At 45.4% G+C, this 20,554-nt stretch overlaps 1 protein-coding gene across 2 annotated transcripts in view; it reads left to right on the forward strand.

Annotated features, from left to right (window-relative positions):
• Positions 1–16,634: 16,634 nt before the first annotated feature.
• HCN4 (hyperpolarization activated cyclic nucleotide gated potassium channel 4) overlaps positions 16,635–20,554 on the forward strand; it is a 151,109-nt gene continuing 147,189 nt past the window's right edge. For both annotated transcript variants that reach the window (XM_060755260.2, XM_067471409.1), the window contains exon 1: positions 16,635–17,505. In XM_060755260.2, coding sequence (XP_060611243.2) covers positions 16,763–17,505 — 743 coding nt within the window. In that variant the 5' untranslated portion in view covers positions 16,635–16,762. The remainder of the gene's footprint in view (positions 17,506–20,554) is intronic.

Consider the following 20,554-nt stretch of genomic DNA (forward strand, 5'->3'; position numbering starts at 1 on the left):
TCAGTCTTGCGAGCACAAGGGTGACATTGCCTGGATGTTTTGATGTTTTACCATCCTTGTGGGAGGCTTCTCTCATGTCCCCGCATGGGGAGCTGGACCTGACAGAGAAAGCTCATCCATGATTTCCCCAGATTTGAATTTCCAACCTGTTGGTCGTCAGTCCTGCTGGCACACAGGTTTGGAGAAGAGTGCTTTAGAACATGGAAGAAACATCTCTCTCTCAATCCCTGTCTCTCTCTGTCTTACAACCACTGCAAAGAAGGTTGGAGAATGTCATTCTTCATTCCACCTCCTTCTCCAGACTGCCCTTGACTCCCAAACAGCCCTCAGCCATTCTTGCCTGAACAGTGGAGGAACCGCCATGTTTCCCCCCTTCTTTTCATGCAGCACTGTTGGATTTATGTATTTCTATGGGAGCAAAGAGTTCACAGGGAGAGGCTCCCAAGCTCAAGTGTGCCGGATCCCTGCCTCTTAAGCTCACTGTCTTGATATCTGTGTCACAGTTTGGCAGGGATTATATAACTCGGAAAGGAAGAACGACTCAGATAATCGAGGTTTTCTAGAACGGGGTTGGGATGGGAAGCGTGGGGAGGGTTGGGGTGAGGTGATTGCTCTTGGTACCCTCGCCAAACTCTGGCCTCTCGACCTGGTGGCATCGAATTGTGTCCTTGTTCAAGAGGAAAGCTTTGAATTCAGACACCAGAGAGGTAAAGCTAACACCAAACAAACTCAAAACTATCAGGGAAGAAGAGTCAGAGAGATAAAGTGAATAATGCAGTGGCGTTTTATTCTGAGCAGAATCCCAGGGCTGAAATGGATCTCCTGATATTATCTCGCCAGCTTTACAGCTTCTAAAAAGTCTCCAGGTAATCTCCTTGGGGAACAGGAAATCATGCCTGACCATCGGAAGAACTGTCAGAAGAGAAGCGGTTGTTCTTGACACATAAAGGCGTTTTACCTATCTGACCTTCCGTTACTTTACGGGCCAAGAAGAGACTGTTGCACCTCAGCTGGGGTTCACCTTGCTCAAACACTCACCAGGAAGCCCAACATAGAAATAAACAGTTTATTAAAAAAGCACACACAGTAAAAGAGTAAAAAATCCAAATAGGTAAGATAAAAAGAGCTTCAAAAACCCGAAATAAAACTCCAAAGCAAAATGTTAAAGCATGAATATAAATCCAAGGAGAAGGGTACACTCATGAGCTTGAATAATCCAAAGATGAGGAATAAACATCTACTTAAGTGATCCAAGAATCAAAGAACAATACAGCTTGAGTTCATGGTAAAATGAGTTCATGAGCTTGAGTTCATGGTAAAATCCCCAAGACTTAAAGCAAAACTTGACCAGGACATGACTTTGAAGTGGGAAACAAGGCAAGAGCTCCTTGCTCTAATTGCTAAGTTGCTTGATCTAAAAACCAAAAGCAGTTTCCCCCCTTATTAAGGACAGCAATGCATGAAAGCATTCCTCTACCACTTCTTCCCATCGCCTGACTTGCACCTGGAATTCTTCCCACACAGAAGCAGCCTCACTTCTCTTTCTAATCTCTCTTTGCTACCTGTCATCCTGCAAAACAGTTTCGTTTTCACACAGAGAGTCCACCAAAACCCCTCCGTTCTCCCAACCGGGGAATTGCCATCCTGTTCCAACATCCCTCTGTCTGAACACCTTCAGAAACACCAGGGCATGCAGACCCTGCACCCCCAGACCCCTCATCAACATCCTCAGCTGGCTGCACTATATCCAACCCCTCCACGTCATCCTCAGCTGGCTGAGCTACAACAGAGATTTTGGCTGGGATCCTGTTGGCGATTGATGCATGGGCTGAACTCACCGAAGGAAGTGACGGGGCATCTTTGGGTGCATCTACATTGTAGAATCAATGCTGTTTGACAGCACTTGAATGGCCATGACTCAAGGCTATGGGTTCCTGGGACTTGTAGGGTCTTTAGCCTTCTCTGGCAAAGAGGGCTGGTACCTCACCATGAGCTTCCCTGCTTATGGTCACCCTATCACCATCAAAGCAGTGCACCAAAGCCTTTCTTAGCATGAAATATATATTTCAGAGATAAATGTGCAACCATTGATGGAGGAATCTCAGGGTGAAAGTGCTGCCTTGAAAAATGCCTATCTACATTGTCTCACTATTTGTTAGACTACAAAATTTGGAGACTTTTTGCAGCTAGACCAATGGTTCTCAGTTGTCCTAATGCTGCAACCCCTTAATACAGTTCCTCATGTTGTGGTGACCCCCAATCATAGCATTATTTTCATTGCTAACTGTAATTTTGCTACTGATCTGAATCATCAATATCTGATACGCAGGATGTGTTTTCATTCACTGCACCAAATTTGGCCAAGTTTGAATACTGGTGGGGTTGGGGAGGGGGAGTGATTTTGTCATTTGAAGGTTGTAGTTGCTGGGATTTATAGTTCACCTACAATCAAAGAGCATTCTGAACTCCACCAGTGATGGAATTGAACCAAACTTGGATCACAGAACTCCCGTGACCAACAGAGTTTTGGAGTTGTAGTTCACCTACATCCAGAGAGCACTGTGGACTCTTCCCACACAGATGAAGTCAATCTTGAGAACATCAGAGACAACAGAGCAGAAATAATAATCATAGAATCATAGAGTTGGAAGAGACCTCATGGGCCATCCAGTCCAACCCCCTGCCAAGAACCAGCAATATTGCATTTAAATCACCCCTGACAGATGGCCATCCAGCCTCTGTTTAAAAGCTTCCAAGAGAAGGAAGTTTAAAAGCTTCCAAGAAAAGGGATCACTGCTGGAAACCCTAATTCAAAGTGAGCAACTTCTAACTGTTGTCAAACTACAACTCCCATTCTCCTTTGCCATTGACTGCGCTGGTAAGATTGATGGGAACTCCATTCCAAAGACTTCTGGTGGACCACAGCTCAACTACTCCTGATGTAACCAATTGGCACAAAGCATCATTGTGCTTGGCTATGAATGGTTTCACCATGTCATCTTCATTCACCACTAAACTGACATTTGAAACGTCTCCTTTTTGATCCCATTTTGTTTCAATAAGGGTTTTAAGGCTGAATTTTAAATTTCCCCTGTGGGAAGTCATAGAAGTTCTATTTTAGTTGGATGCTTCCAGAGTTCAAGTTGCCACCCTTTTTATTTCCTCGGATGAGAGAATGCGCCTGTGTCTTAAATAGGTCAGTCAATACATGAAGGAGAACAGGAGCTGGCTGTTGCAGGTGGGAAAATTGGGACTGTCATGTTTTGTTGATGCCACCTGTTGAGAAAACATTGAGGGGAAGCCTTTTGGAGATGTGACGAAGGAGGCCCAAACAGACAAAGCAGGGAAGAAATGGTATCTGTTCAATACAGATTTAAAAAAAGATTCTTTTCAGCTTTGACCCAGGAAAATAATCCGTGACACTTAACACTGCTTGGATATGACAAATGAAATTGGAACAAACCTGTATCTATTCGGAACTGGCCCTTATCAAAGAAAACACTTAAGAGCGTTGCCAGATCAGACTCAAATAGTTCAGTATTTTCATACTCATCCACGACCAAAGGATGCATTAAAGTTTGGTTATGATGGTAAAGCTTATTGGGGGCAGATTGCTTTTGCCTGAGCCTACTGGAAGGACAAGATTTTACACCAAACTCTGTTCTTCTTTCTTCTGAATGGATGGAAAACAAACTATGGTTTGAATTCAGCTTTAAGCAATCCAAGTAAGTTGAGGATGAAAGGGTGAATGGGGAAAGTGGGAGAAAGAAAGAAATGGAAGGAAGGAGGGCAAAGTTGGAGAAACAGAAAGGGAAGGAGAGCAAAGGGAAATGTGGAGGGAGGAGGAAGGAAGGAAGGAAGGAAGGAAGGAAGGAAGGAAGGAAGAGGGGAATGCAAGGAAGGGAGGAGAGAGAGAGGGAGGAAGAGGGGAATGGAAGGAAGGAAGGAGACAGAAAGGGAAGAAAAGGGGAAAGGAAGGGAGGGAGGGAAGAAGAGGGGAATGAAAGAAAGCAAGAGGGAGAAAGAAAGAAGGAGACGGGGGAAAGGGAGGAAGAGGGGGGAGGGAGGGTGAAGATGGGGAAGAAGGGAGGAAGAGAGGAATGGATGGAAGGAAGGAAGGAAGGAAGGAAGGAAGGAAGGAAGGAAGGAAGGAAGGAAGGAAGGAAGGAGAGGGGAATGCAAGGAAGAAAGGAGACAGGGGAGAGAGAGGAAGAGGGCAATGAAAGGAAGGAAGGAGACAGAAAGAGAGGGAGGAAGAGGGGAAAGGAAGGGAGGAAGGAAGGAAGGAGACGAAGGAGGGAGGAAGAGGGGAATGAAAGGAAGGAAGAGGGGAAAGGAAGGAAGGAAGGAAGGAAGGAGATGGAGGGAGAGAAGAAGAAGGGAATGAAAGGAAGGAAGAAGGGGAAGGAAGGAAGGAGATGGAGGAAGGGAGTGAGGAAGAGGGAAAAGGGAGGGAGGAAGAAGGAAAAGAAAGAAAGAAAGAAAGAAAGAAAGAAAGGAAGGAAGGAAGGAAGGAAGGAAGGAAGGAAGGAAAGAAGGAAGGAGGAAAAGATCAGTTTAAAACCATCTGGAAAAAAAGTGAGATGACAAAGGATTAATTGGGATTGTTTTTGCCAAATAGAGACAGTTTTGAAATGGATGTGTAGACTACTGAATACCTCTTAAATGATGATTAGCAAGACATAAGATGAAGTTTGAGAAGTCTAGTTCTTGAGTGCCCCATCCCATCAGTATGTGGGGAAAACATTATGTTCCAGATTGCTTGCATATTTCAATTTACAGTTCTCACTACTATCAACTAAGGTTGGATTTACACTGTAGAATAAGTGCAGTTTGACATCACTTCAACTGCCTTTTCTCAGTGCAATGGAATCCTACTGTTTTGCAAGGGCTCTAGGAATGCCGCTGAGTTACCAAACTAAAAATCCCATGATGGTGTAGAAAATTACCTTCAGAATGTATAAGGTGTATAGTTTCCTATAAGGTGCACCTTATGTTAGACTTGTTAGCAGGGCATAAGGCAACTATGTTCTGTCTAGTCAATGTTGGTTGCCATCATAGACCTTGAAGCCCTAAGATTTGTTCAAAGAGGGTCTGCCTTTGCCTTCTTCTGAGGCTGAGAAAGTGTGACTTATTTATGGTCATGTTTTCATATCCAAACAGGGATCGAAACCTTGGCCTCCAACGCCAACACACAAACCACTGCAACACATTGGCTCCGAGCTGTAAAAGTTACTACTTACATAAGAAATGAATGGTTTCCTACTTTTGTACTGGACACCAGAGGTTAAAAAACATACCAAAGGGCGAAGCATTGAAAATAAATGGAGAAACGTTGAGATGCATTCGGCCTGGGGAAGCGAGGATGAAGAGGCAATCAGATGAGCGTCTTCAAGTATCTGAAGGGCCATCATAGAGACAATGGAGCAAATTTGTTCTCTCTTACAATGTCATGTGCATGCTGTCACTTGCGCAAATGAATGCGACTCCGAGGATGATGTGAAATGGATGAGGAATCAAGCATCCTTGCAAGAGTCTTCCCAATATGCTCCTAGCTGTACACTTTATACCAGGCATGGGCAAACTGGGGCCCTCCAGGTGTTTTGGACTTTTAACTCCCACAAATTCTAACAGCAAAAGATTTTTCCCACCATTTTGCCACCTCAAACAAACTCTGGTGCTATTTTGTCACCTCAAAAGAACTTTCCCGCCATTTTGGACCTTAAAATACATTTGCTACCATTTTGTACCTCAAACTAACTGCCACCATTTCATCACCTCAAAGAAATTTGACACCATTTTGTAACCTCAATGGAACTTTGACGGCATTTTCTAGTCCCAAAAGAACTCTCCTGCCATTTTGTCACCTCAGAGGAACCTTCCCACCATCTTGTCACCTCAAAAGAACTTTCCCGCCATTTTGTAACCTCAAGGAACACCATTTTCTAGTCCCAAAAGAACTCTGCTGCCATTTTGTCACCTCAAAAGAACTTTTACATCATTTTGTAACTTCGAGGAACACCATTTTCTAGTCCCAAAAGCCATTTTGTACCTTAAAATAATTTTGCAGTCATTTCATCACCTCAAAAGAACTTTCCCACCATTTTGTAACCTCAAGAAACACAATTTTCTAGTCTCAAAAGAATTCTGCTGCCATTTTGTCACCTCAAAAGAACTTTGATGTGGTTTTTTACCTTAAAATAATTTTGCTGCCATTTTGAACCTCAAAAGATCTTTGCCACCATTTTGTACCTTAAAATAATTTTGCAGTCATTTCATCACCTCAAAAGAACTTTGTCGCCATTTTGTCACCTCAAAAGAACCTTCCTGCCATTTTGTCACCTCAAACGAACTCTGCTGCCATTTTGTTATTTCAAAAGAACTTTCCCACCATTTTTTCACTTCAAAAGAACCTTCCCGCCATTTTGTACTTTAAAATAATTTTGCAGCCAATTCATTGCCTCAAAAGAACTTTGTCGTCATTTTGTAACCTCAAGGAACACCATTTTCTAGTCCCAAAAGAACTCTCCTGCCATTTTGTCACCTCAAAAGAACTTTGATGTGGTTTTGTACCTTAAAATAATTTTGCTGCCATTTTGTCACCTCAAAAGATCTTTGCCACCATTTTGTACCTTAAAATAACTTCACAGTCATTTCATCACCTCAAAAGAATTTTGTCGCCATTTTGTAACTCAAGAAACACAATTTTCTAGTCCCAAAAGAACTCTCCTGCCATTTTGTCACCTCAAAAGAATTTTCCCGCCATTTTGTCACCTCAAAATAACCTTCCTGCCATTTTATCATCTCAAACGAACTCTGCTGCCATTTTGTCATTTCAAAAGAACTTTCCCACCATTTTTTCACCTCAAAATAACCTTCCCACCATTTTGTACTTTGAAATAATTTTGCAGTCAATTCATCGTCTCAAAAGAACTTTGTCACCATTTTGTAACCTCAAGGAACACCATTTTCTAGTCTCTCCTGCCATTTCGTCACCTCAAAATAACTGTGACGCCAATTTGTAGTCCCAAACATAGCTTTGCTGCCATTTTGTCACCCGAAAGCACCCACCATCATTTTGTAACCTGAAAGGAACTCTTCCAGTATGGTTTTTTAAAAGCTTCAGAGGAATTATTCCACCATTTTGTACACAGTCTCAAGTGAAATCTTTCGCCACCATCATTTTTTAAAAAATTACATTAAAAAATTACAAGTGAAGCCTTGGAAAAGAACTTTGAGTGTTGAGCCCACTGACTTTCAAAGCCTGAAGTTGAAAGAAGCAATCCATGTTTTCGAAGGGAAGGCTGAAGTTCCTTTCAGGTTACAAGGGAAGGCTTCAGCACCTTGGACAGTTCATTCACTATCCATTGAAAGCCATGGACAGCTTTTCCAAGCTCCATTAAGAAGCTCCAAATGTGTTTCCTAGGGTTGTTCGAAATGGCAGAAATCCATTTCGAATTTTGTTTTGAAATTCGGATGGCCTCTGTTTCAAAAAATGGAAGAGGGGGGCGACATTTTGGATCTGAATTTCCAAAGTTTCATTATCATTTTCTTAGCTTTGTTTCATTGGTAGCAACGGGGAAAATTTAGAGCAGTGTCTCTCAACCTTTGAAAACATGCAAGAGGGTGTCAGAGAGGTCGCCAAAGACCATCAGAAAACATAGTATTTTCTGTTAGTCATGGGGGTGCTGTGGGAATTTTGGTCCAATTCTATCATTGGTGAGGTTCAGAATGCTATTTCATTGTGGGTGAACTATAAATCCCAGCAACTACAACTCCCAAATGCTGAGATCTATTTTCCCCAAACTCCACCAGTATTCAAATTTGGGCGTATCGGGTATTTGGGCCATATTTGGTCCAGTGAATGAAAATCCATCCTGCATATCATATATTTACATTACAATTCATAACAGTAGCAAAATAACAGTTATGAAGTAGCAATGAAAATAATGTTATGGTTGGGGGTCACCACAACATGAGGAACTGTACTAAGGAGTCGCGGCATTAGGAAGGTTGAGAAACACTGATTTAGAGACATGTTTCTCTGTCATTTTAATGTATATAAGGATGAAACTTGGGGCACTTATAGGACATTTGCACAACTCTTGGCCTGCCAAGTTTCAAAACGTTTTGCTCATTTGCTGCTTTTTAAGAAATTTGTAAAGGTTTTACAAATAATTTTTAAAAATCAAAACAAAAGAGGTATCCTTTTGAATTTCACCACAATGGGATAACATGAGTAGGGCATCATTTCTGCAAAGTCTCAGAAAAAAAACCAATCATCCACTGATTTTTAGGATTTTTTTCCAATTTAAGCACCTTGGGTGAGTCACACACTCTCAGCTTCAGAGGATTAAAAAAAATAAAAATTGAGGATAAAACTTGAGATACTTGTAGAACACATTTACAACTGTAAGCCTGCCAAGTTTCAGAACATTTTGGTTATCCACTGATTTTTGGAAATTTTAAAAAAGTTTTTACAAAAAAAACCCACAAAAGAGTTGTTTGTTTGTTTGTTTGTTTGTTTGTTTATAGCCTTTGTATCCCATCCTTCTCAACCTCCAAAGGGCGGCTTCAATTGGCAGTCATGACATGTTGACAAGAAACAGTTAGAACACAACAATTCAAATAAACAAGTCAACAACAATAAAAATACATATAAAAAGCAATTAAAAATACATTAAAAATATTGGCCCTTAAAATATTAACATAATCAAGTTTGAGTCTGCAAATCCAAATCATAGTCCAGAGTTCCAGTCCAAGGTCTCTTAATTAACAATTCTCACGAGTCCAATTCTGGGCACCACAATTCAAGAGAGATATTGACAAGCTGGAATGTGTCCAGAGGAGGGCGACTAAAATGATCAAGGGTCTGGAGAACAAGCCCTATGAGGAGCGGCTTAAGGAGCTGGGCATGTTTAGCCTGAAGAAGAGAAGGCTGAGAGGAGATATGATAGCCATGTATAAATATGTGAGAGGAAGCCACAGGGAGGAGGGAGCAAGCTTGTTTTCTGCTTCCTTGGAGACTAGGACGCGGAACAATGGCTTCAAACTACAAGAGAGGAGATTCCATCTGAACATGAGGAAGAACTTCCTGACTGTGAGAGCTGTTCAGCAGTGGAACTCTCTGCCCCGGAGTGTGGTGGAGGCTCCTTCTTTGGAAGCTTTTAAACAGAGGCTGGATGGCCATCTGTCAGGGGTGATTTGAATGCAATATTCCTGCTTCTTGGCAGAATGGGGTTGGACTGGATGGCCCATGAGGTCTCTTCCAACTCTTTGATTCTATGATTCTATGATTACAGTTGTTGCTCAGCCAGCTGCCTGAATGCTTGGTCCCAAAGTCAAGACTTGAAGGAGACTGAAAGAGAGGAGAGAAGGAGTCATCCTGATTTCACTGGGGAATGCATTCCATAGACCGGGGGGCACCACCGAGAAGGTCCTATCTCTCATCCCCACCAATTGCGCTTGCGAAGGTGGCAGGATCAAGAGCAGGGCCTCCCCCGATGATGATCATAAACTCCGAGGTGTGTCATAGAGGGAGAAATGAGGAAACAGAGGAATCCCAGACAAGAAATAATGATGGCCAGCTAACACCTCCCAGCAAAGGATCCCTCAGGCAGCAACCAGCCAAGCTTTGAAACTGCAAGGTCATTAAATGCTATTCAAGATGGCAAATTGCAACATTCACACTTGGCTCGAAAAGTCAAGAGTTCTTTCTCCTGCCCTGGACATTCCACAAGTATATGAACCCCACTTGCCTTGCTTCCAACAGACCTCACAACCTCTGAGAATGACTGCCTAAATGTGGGTGAAATGTCAGGAGAGAATGCTTCTGTAACATGACCATACAGCCCGGAAAAATTACAACAACCCATTGTCATAATAATAGTAATAACAATACACCAACTACTATCCTATGAAATCTGCATTTCTCCCCAAACAAATTCCTTTTTTGAGACATGCAGAAATTAAATTTTTGCTGTTTCCTAGCTTTTCTCCATTCTGTGAACGTCAACAGAATCTCCTCAAATGACTCACAATTCGTGGGAGAGACAACTCAAAGAGGAGATTGTCTGAAGCAGCCATTCAGGGGGAAGACGACCACAATGTGTGACAGAAATAAAACACGAAAAGCAGCTGCTGCCTTTCAGTTCTTATTCAGCTGTATTTTGGCGTCCAGGGAAAAATAATTCGAGGCATTTGAGAAACAGCTGACAAAACAACCTCGGACCAAACTTTCAGAGTTTGGATCCAGCTGCAAACGGGTTCTTGGCTAAACATATTTTATTTATTTATTTATTTATTACTGTGCTTATATACCGCCGTTTCTCAGCCTAAATCGGCGACTCAACGCGGTTTACAACACAACGACAAGCAGCAATATTCCATTAAAAAGCATAAAAACACATACACAATACACAATATTATTGGGCCACCAATAATAATCCAATGCATCTCTTAATTATAGTCGCAATCCAATTTCGTCGTCTGTAATTAACCAATCCTTGTTCATCAGTTTCGTTGCACCAGATTAATCAAATGCTTGTTTATTTGAATTTATTTATTTATTTATTTGAATACTAGCCGTCCCCTGCCACGCGTTGCTGTGGCCCAGTCTGGTGATCTGGAAAATAAAGTAATGGTTTCTACTATGTAATTTCTTTATGCTTGTGGGTAAACAGTATTTCTTGCTGTTTCGTTGTCAGTGTTGATGTGGAGAGTGTCTGGTTTGCCTACTCTGGAATATGCAACATAGAATTGTCCTTCTTTAGGAATCCCTTTCAAATCTATGATACTATATCTGTGTGTGTGTGAATCATATCTATCTATCTATATCTATGGCTGGATTATTTATTTATTTAGAGGATTTCTATACCGGCCTTCTCAACCTCGACGAGGGACTCAGGTCGGTTTACAGTACATATCAAATACAATCAGATAAAACAGCAAATACAACTCATTACATATTAAAATAGTACAACTCAGTACAATAAAACCTCATCATTACATCATTACAGTTTCCTACGCCAAATCGTCAATCCAGTCATGGTCATAATCATATTCATAGTCGCAGTTCATCATAATCCATCACAGGGAAGGTTCCAGGTTCAGTCTTTGAATGCCGCATTCCAGAGCCATGTTTTTAATGATTTCCTGAACGTCAGGAGGGAGGGGGCAGATCTAACCTCTAGTGGGAGGGAGTTCCAAAGCTGGGGAGCCACCACCGAGAAGGCCCTGTCTCTCGTCCCCACCAACCGTGATTGTGAGGGTGGTGGGACCGAGAGCAGGGCCCCCCCGGAAGATCTTAGTAGCCTTGATGGCTCATAGGGGAGAATCCGTTCGGACAGGTAAACTGGGCCAGAGCTGTTTAGGGCTTTATAGGTCAACACCAGTACTTTGAATTGTGCCCGGAAGCTGATTGGCAGCCAGTGGAGCTGGCGTAACAGAGGGATCGTGTGGTCTCTGTACCCTGCTCCTGTTAACAATCTGGCTGCCGCGCGTTGGACTGATTGAAGCTTCCGGGCAGTCTTCAGAGGCAACCCCACGTAGAGAGCGTTGCAGTAGTCTAAATGGGATGTAACCAGAGCGTGGACTACCGTGGCCAAGTCAGACTTCCCAAGGTATGTGCACAGCTGGCGCACGAGTTTTAATTGTGCAAAAGCTCCCCTAACCACCGCCGAGACCTGGGGTTCTAGGCTCAGCGATGAGTCCAGGGTCACTCCCAAGCTGCGAACCTGAGCCTTCAGGGGGAGTGTAACCCTGTCCAGCACAGGCTGTAACCGTATACCCTGTTCGGCCTTTCGACTGACCAGGAGTACCTCTGTCTTGTCTGGATTTAGTTTCAATCTGTTGTCCCTCATCCAGTCCATTACAGCGGCCAAGCACCGGTTCAGGACTTAAACAGCCTCCTTAGTAGCAGGTGGAAAGGAGTGACAGAGTTGGACATCATCTGCGTACAGGTGACACCGTACCCCGAAACTCCGGATGATCTCTCCCAACGGCTTCATGTATATGTTGAATAACATAGGGGACAGTACAGAGCCCTGCGGGACCCCACAGTACAACGGCCGCGGAGTCGAGCAGGTGTCCCCTAATGACACCATCTGGGAACGTCCCTCGAGAAAGGACTGGAACCACTGCAGAGCAGTACCCCCAAGGCCCATTCCCGCGAGACGTCCCAGAAGGATACCGTGATCGACGGTATCGAAGGCCGAAGAGAGGACTGCAGAAATATTTATATCCCACTTGATAGGATATTCGAGTAACTGCAATGCCAAAATTCATTGTATTCCTTCATTTTCTTCTTATGACACGATCTCTGTGTGGTTATTCTGGTATCTCTGCATGACTTTGAAATGGGTTTTACATTTCCACCTCTCCCTCCCCAAAACCACACCAAACCTACTGTTTCAGATCTTCATACTTGCACAGAGCTTAGGAAAGTTACTTTTTTGGACCAGAACTCTCAGAATCACCCTACTAACACTGGTTTATGTAGTAATTTCAGCACAATCGACACGGGTATCTCCTTCCTGCTACTGAGATAAAGCCCTAGATGATTTTTTCCAACACTTTACGTATAATTATTGTCTAACTGCTTGACACGATAATTGGATCTAAGGCATTCTGTGTCTGGAGGAGGAAATATAGCACATCATTCTTGTCTGAAAATATTAGTTAATGAATGATAGGGTTCCGCATCCTGCCATGCTGTCTCGCTCCAGGCCGATATTTCCTAGCCGACTAGAATTAAGGGAAAGCGGGGAAATCCTCCTTTAATAAATCACTTGAACTCTTTTTTCCTTGGATCAATCCATTCTTTCCACATAAATGCTTTATTCTCAGTGCATTGTGATGGATTAGTCCAAGTAGGAGAGAATAGGCGAGGGAAAATGGGTCAACGTTGCAGCTTAAAGCCATTACTCATAGGCTGTAGCTACTGGCAAACAGAGCTTTGGGAAAGTAACTTTTTGGTCTGTTGTTGTTGTGTGCCTTCAAGTCATTTCTGACCAATGGTGATCTTAACGTGACCCTTTTCCACCTTTTTCTGGGGCTGAGAGTATAGAAGAGATTTGAGAGTGGATGATTTTCGATGGTTATTCTGGTATCTCTGCATGACTTTGAAATGGGTTTTACATTTCCACCTCTCCCTCCCCAAATCCACACCAAACCTACTGTTTCAGATCTTCATACTTGCACAGAGCTGTTGTTGTTGTGTGCCTTCAAGTCATTTCTGACCAATGGTGATCTTAACGTGACCCTTTTCCATCTTTTTCTGGGGCTGAGAGTATAGAAGAGATTCGAGAGTGGATGCTTTTCAATGCCACCAATCTCCACAATGCTGGAAAATGTCATTGAGAAGGCAGGAATTGTGATATGGGAGCAATGCCTTCATTTTGCCTCACTTCCCTACCATACATCACTTCCCTACCTCACTTCCCTACCTACATCACTTGCCTCACTTCCCTACTTACATCAGCTATAGGCTTTCCCCCAAAAGTATATTTTCCAAGAGGTTTTGCTAGCTAATAGCACGTGTTTTCCCCATGTTGCAGCCTTCTAAAAGGGCTTCCAAGCAGCAGCCCCAAATTATCTGAAAAACATCAGCAATAGGTTCCAAGGTTGTTGAAACTTCTATTGTTATTGTTGGTCGGACAGTTTATCCAGCAACTTTTCATTTTCTTCTTTCATTTTTTAATACTTGTCTAATATCAATAGATCAGTAGTGCTCGATTTCTTATATAAGATCCTGCAGCTCCTCCATGATGACATGACGGCAACAGTCTTGCACAGCAATGGCTCCCAAAGTGACCCATTTAAGATGGAATCAGGTGTCAAACAGGGATGTGTTATTGCTCCAACTTTATTTTCCATCTTCATATTTCCATTAGGCACCTTGATTAGCATTTGATGGCCTGGCTGTTTTTAGGTGTGGCTTGTTCCTGCCTGAGGAAATCCTTTAATGAGAGTTGATTAGCTGTCCCTGACAGCTTCTTGTCTGGAGTTCCCCTGTGTTTGAGGATTGTTCTTTATTTTCTGTTGAAGAGGAGGAGATGAGGCAGAGGCAGATAATATTCCAGCTTGAGCAAGAAGACACCTCTCCAAGGTACAAGAGTGGCATTCCCCCACCCCTCCTCCTCCCCACTCCCTTGGATGTACAGGGTGGGAGAAAGTACTCTTGTCTGTTGGAGGAAGGTGTGAATGTTTCCATTGGTCACCTTGATTAGCATTTGATGTCCTGGCAGTTTTTAGGTGTAGCTTGTTCCTGCCTGGGGGGATCCTTTGTTGGGAGGTGATTAGCTGTCCCTGATTGTTTCTTGTCTGGAGTTCCCTGTGTTTGAGGTTATTTATTTATTATTAATTCCAGATATTTGTAGCCCACCCTTCTCATATCCCCCCCCCCCCCCAGGCTCAGGGCAACTAAACATTGTTCTTTATTTGCTGTTATAATTTTTTGCAATGGATGTTGAGAGGCAGGTAATATTCCAGCTTGAGCAAGAAGACATCTCTCCAAGGTAGAAGAGTGGCTTTCCCTCTCCTCCTCCTCCTCCTCCTCCTCTTCCTCCTGCCTGGGGGAATCCTTTGCTGAGAGGTGACTAGCTGTCCCTGATTGCTTCTTGTCTGGAGTTCCCCTGTGCTTGAGTGTTGTTCTTTATTTGCTGTTATAATTTTTTGCAATGAATGTTGTGCCACAAGCAGAGGCAGGGAATATTCCAGCTTGAGCAAGAAGACACCTCTCCAAGGTAGAAGAGTGGCTTTCCCTCTCCTCCTCCTCCTCCTCCTCCTCCCTCCTGGGGGAATCCTTTGCTGAGAGGTGATTGATTAGCTGTCCCTGATTGCTTCTTGTCTGGAGTTCCCCTGTGTTTGAGTGTCGTTTGTTATTTGCTGTTATAATTTTTGCAATGGATGTTGTGCCACAGGCAGAGGCAGGTAATATTCTAGATTCAGAACAAAGACACCTCTCCAAGGTACAAGAGTGGCTTTCTTTCTCCTCCTCCTGCCTAGGGAAATCCTTTGCTGAGAGGTGATTAGTTGCCCCTGATTGTTTCTTGTCTGGAGTTCCCTTGTGTTTGAGTGTTGTTCTTTATTTGCTGTTATAATTTTTGCAATGGATGTTGAGAGGCAGGGAATATTCCAGCTTGAGCAAGAAGACACCTCTCCAAGGTACAAGAGTGGCATTCCACCCCCTCCTCCTCTTCTTCTCCCCCCTCCCTCAGATGTACAGGGTGGGAGAAAGTACTCTTGTCTATTGGAGGCAGGTGTGAATGTTTCCATTGGCCACCTTGGCAGTTTTTAGGTGTGGCTTGTTCCTGCCTGGAGGAGTCCTTTGCTGAGAGGTGATTAGCTGGGAGAAAGTACTCTTGTCTATTGGAGGCAGGTGTGAATGTTTCCATTGGCCACCTTGGCAGGTTTCAGGTGTGGCTTGTTCTGGCCTGTGGGAGTCCTTTGCTAAGAGGTGATTAGCTGGGAGAAAGTACTGTTGTCTGTTGGAGGCATATGTGTATGTTTGGCCACCTTGGCAGGTTTTAGGTGTGGCTACCTTGGCAGGTTTTAGGTGTGGCTTGTTCCTGCCTGGGGGAGTCCTTTGCAGAGAGGTGATTAGCTGGGAGAATGTACTGTTGTCTGTTGGAGGCATATGTGTATGTTTGGCCACCTTGGCAGGTTTTAGGTGTGGCTACCTTGGCAGGTTTTAGGTGTGGCTTGTTCCTGCCTGGGGGAGTCCTTTGCTGAGAGGTGATTAGCTGTCCTTCATTGCCTCTTGCCTGGAGTTCCCCTGGGTTTGAGGGTCGTTCACCTCTCCAAGGTACAATAGTAGCTTTCCCTCTTCTCCTCCTCCTCCTCGTCCTCCTCTTCTTCCCCCCCCCCCCCAAGATGTCTAGGTGGGGATAACTTGTAGACACCTCTCCAAGGTAGAGTGTGGCTTTCCCTGCTAGGGTGGGGGAAAGAACTTGTAGAGTAGACACCTCTCCAAGGTAGAGTGTGGCTTTCCCTGCCTCTCCAAGGTAGAGTATGGCTATCCCTCTCCTCCTCCTCCTCCTCCCTCCCTGGGAGAGGCGTTGCCCTTTTAAGAAGCCCCACCACTGCCAGCCCAGGTAAGCCCATCCCATTGGCAGGGGCCGGCTCCTATGGCAACCCAATCGGATCAGCTGGCTTCATGAATATTCCCCGGACCAGCGAGGGACGAGGCAGCAGCAGCAGCAGCGGCAGGAGCAATAATAATCGTGGCTGGCCTGGGAAGGAGGAGGAGGAGGAGGAGGACGAGGAGGATGAAGGGGAGGAGGATGGTGATGTCAGCAGCAGCAGCATCAGCCCCGCCGGCCAAGCGCAGGGAGGCTGCAGGTTGCTCTCCATGGTTCCTCCCCGGCCGCCGTCGGAGCTGAAGACCCAACACACCTCCGAAGATTCCCTCTTGATCCTGATCCTGGCAAGGCTTGGGCACAGGTGGGGAGTGAGTGACCCCTGGCTGGTGTCTTCTCCTTCTTGACCGGGAGGAATCGTGATGTCTGCCAAGGAGGCGCGGCGGGAAGGCTTGGAGAGGTCTCCACGATGCTTAGGAGGAGGGAGGAGGCTCTGAAAGGGCGGGGAGAGGACCCCCAAGGGTCCCCCCAAGGCGAGGGGTGTGCCAGCTGGAAGAGAGAAGAGCATGGAGGCTCCGAAGGCGAGGAAACCCCCTTCTCTTGAAGGCCTCCTCCCTTGAAGACCTCCTCCTCTTGGGCGACCCCTTCTCCCCTCTTGGCCGCCCCCTCCCCCGTTCAAAGCCATGGACAAGCTGCCCCCCTCGATGCGTAAACGACTGTACAGCCTCCCTCAACAGATTGGCAACAAGGCTTCCCTCATGGACGAAGAGGACGAAGGAGAAGGAGGAGGAGAAGAGCAAGGCAAGGACGCCCGTCGCAAAAGCTTCAAGCTCAAGCCGCTGGCGTCGCAAGTCGGGGACCCGCCTGGCATCCTCGGGGAGGCTTCCGGGGGTCTCTCCTCCTCGTCCTCGTCCTCCGCCTCCAAGAATGGGGACTGCCGGCGCTTCAAAGGCGGCAGCCTCTCCTCCTTGCCCGGCCGGCACCCCTCCGGCGAGGAGAAGAGGCTCATCGGGAGCCAGGGACAGCCGGCCTCGCCAGGGAGCCCCCCGAGCCTGGGCCAGGATCAGGCCTCGCCTCCCTCGTCCCCCTCCCCCTCGCCGCCGCCGCCACCCCCTGCTCCTCCGGACGGGCAGCCACAGCCCCCCTCCTCCTCCCCGGCGTCGGCCTCCATCAAGGTGGAAGCCCCCCCAGGGCCGGGGGCAGGGGCCGGGGGCGAGCAGATCAGCCCCGAGGAAGAGGGGGGGCAGGAGGGGCAGCGCCTGGGCCCGCAGGCCGGCTTCATGCACCGGCAGTTCGGGGCCATGCTCCAGCCCGGGGTCAACAAGTTCTCCTTGAGGATGTTCGGGAGCCAGAAGGCGGTGGAGAGGGAGCAGGAGAGGGTCAAGCACGCCGGGTTCTGGATCATACACCCCTACAGCGATTTCAGGTAAAAGGGGGGGGGGGGGGCGGGGAGGAGAGGAAGGAAAGAAGGAAGGAAGGATGGAGGGGAGGGAGGAAGCAGAACAAGGAGGGAGTTCAATGAGAGGAAGAAAGGAAGGAAGGAGTGGAAGGAAGGGGAGGAGAGGAGAGGAAGGAAGGAGTGGGAGAAGAAGAAGGAGAGGAGGAAGGCAGGAAAGAAAGAGAGGAAGGAAGGAAGGAGAGACAGAAAAGAAGCATAACAAGGAAGGAATGGGAGAGGAAGGAAGGAAGGAAGGAAGGAAGGAAGGAAGGGAGGAAGGAGAGGAAGGAAGGAAGGAAGGAGAGGAAGGGAAGGAAGAAGGAAGGTAGGAAGGAAGGAAAGGAAGGAAGCTGAGAAAGGAAGGGGTGGAATGAGAGGAAGGAACGAAGGAAAGAGAGGAAGGAAATGAAGGAAGGAAATGAAGGGAGGAGGGAAGGTCTGAAAAAAGGAATGAAGGGATGAAGGAGGGAGAGGAAGCATTGACAGAAAAAAGGAAGGAGTGGAATGAGAGGAAGGAAAGAAAGAAGGAGAGGAAAGAAGGAAGGAAGGAAGGAGAAAAAGGAGATGAAGGAAGGAGAGGAAGGAAGGAAGGAAGGAGAGGAAGGAGAGAGAGGAAGGAAGGAAGGAAGGACCTCGGGATCACTGGACCTCAGGATCACTTCCCCATCCCTCTCCATCAGCCTTTCCAGGTGTTGTTGAAGGCTTTCATGGCCGGAATCACTGGTTGGCTGTGAGTTTTCTGGGCTGTATGACCATGTCCCAGAAGCATTATCTTCTGAAGTTTTGCCTGCATCTCTGGCAGGTATCCTCAGAGGTTGTGAGGTCTGTTGGAAACTAGGCAAGTGGGGTTGCCAACAAAGGATTTCGCCAGGCAGTAAGCAGCCAGACCGTGAAACTGAAAGGCTAATAAATGCTAATCAAGGTGGCCAATTGAAACATTCACACCTACCTCCAACAGACAAGAATTCTTTCTCCCACCCTGGACATTCCACAGATATATAAACCTCACAACCTCTGAGGATGCCTGCCATAGATGTTGGCAAAACATCAGGAGAGAATGCTTCTGGAACATGGCCAGACAGCCCGGAAAACTCACAGCAACCCAACCTTTCCAGGGTTCTTTCAGCTTTCTGTGGCAGACATGGGCAAACTTCATTCCTCCAGGTGTTTTGGACTGCAACTCCCACAATTTCTGTTAGGAATAAGTCCAAAACACCTGTAGGGCCGAAGTTTGCCCATGCCTGTTCTATGGGATAAAAGGACCAAGGAAATGAGCATGATATCTTTGCCTTACCCCTGTCCACCTCTTCACCAGCCATTGAGGGCTTTTTGCATCTTCCATGGAGATTCTGGATATCAGGGAGTAAAGTTGGGGGAAAGTTGTAGCCTGAGCCTCCCTTATATCCAAAACCCGAAATGCTACAAAATTGTCCACCTAAAAGAACAGTACTTTTGCTTTCCTGTGGTTCAATGCACACCAACTTTGTTTCATGTGTGCCACTGTTATAAGGATCTTCAAGTTATATATATAAAGAATCTATGACACCTGAATGAATTTCAGGTTTAGACTACCCAAAATCTCTCTAGATAGATAGATACACACATAAATATTCCAAAATCAGAGGGAAATCCCAAACACTTCTGATCCCAGTTTGGATAAGGGAGAATCCATCTGTACTTGTCTTTGTTTTATTGATTATTTTTGGATCGTGATTTCCCAAATCTGCCAGACAGCCTAGCCAACTATTGGGACTAAAAATACTGTTTTGGACTGCAACTCTCCTAATTCTCCAGAGAGTATAGTTCCATGAAACAGTTGAGATATACAGTTCTGTGTGGTCCGTGATAAAATAACAACATTGCCTTGACTGAGGCAACTCACTCCCATGAATCATTATAACCCTTTTGCAGAACCCCCTCTTTCTTTTGCTGTAGACAAAGTGATCTCTTCAGTCTCTGAAAGCTCTGCTGGATGTAGGGGAACAACAACTCCAAAACTCAAAGTGAAGAAGGTTGTTTTGGACTACAGTATCCTCTAATCAACACAACTGATGGCATAGCTAGAGGATTCTGGGAGTTGTTTCCTTCATGTCACTATTCCTCAAACTCTGGAGATCCTCAGAAGCTCTCCAGCATCCTTAGGCTGTGTCTTCACTTGCTGTTTGATATACTGAGGAAATTCAGATGCTTCCAGCAATGTTTATCAACCAAGACTTTGAAAAGATACCTTCTTATCCAAAGTTCTGTGAGCAAATAGAGTTGGGAGTCTCCAGATGTTGAAAATGTGGAGGCACTAATGCTTTAAGACAGCGTTTCTCAATCTGAGGGTTGGGACCCCTGGGGGGTTGCAAGGGGATGTCAGAGGGGTCACCAAAGACCATCAGAAAACACAGTATTATCTGTTGGTCATGGGAGTTCTGTGAGCCAATATTAGTTCACCTCCATCGTTGGTGGAGTTCAAAATGCTCTTTGATTGTAGGTGAACTATAAATCCCAGCAACTACAACTCCCAAATGTCAATGTCTATTTTCCCCAAACCCCTCCAGTGTTCACATTTGGGGAAATTGAGCATTTGTGCAAAGTTGGGTCCAGATCCATCTTTGTTTGACTCCACAGTGCTCTCTGGATGTAGGTGAACTACAACTCTCAAGCTCAAGGTCAATGCCCACCAAACCCTTCCAGTATTTTCTGTTGGTCATGGGAGTTCTGTGTGCCAAGTTTGGTTCAATTCCATCATTGGTGGAGTTCAGAATGCTCTTTGATTACAGGTGAACTATAAATCCCAGCACCTGCAACTTCCAAATGTCAAGTCTATTTTCCCCAAACTCCACCAGTGCTCACATTTGGGCACATTGAGTATTCATGCCAAGTTTGATCCAGATCCATCATTGTTTGAGTCCACAGTGCTCTCTGGATGTAGATGAACTACAACTCCAAAACTCAAGGTCAATGCCCACCAAACCCTTCATGTATTTTCACTTGGCCATGGGAGTTCTGTGTGCCAAATTTGGTTCAATTCCATCATTGGTGGAGTTCA

This window comes from Anolis sagrei, chromosome 9 (assembly GCF_037176765.1).
Source record: "Anolis sagrei isolate rAnoSag1 chromosome 9, rAnoSag1.mat, whole genome shotgun sequence".
Taxonomy (NCBI): domain Eukaryota; kingdom Metazoa; phylum Chordata; class Lepidosauria; order Squamata; family Dactyloidae; genus Anolis; species Anolis sagrei.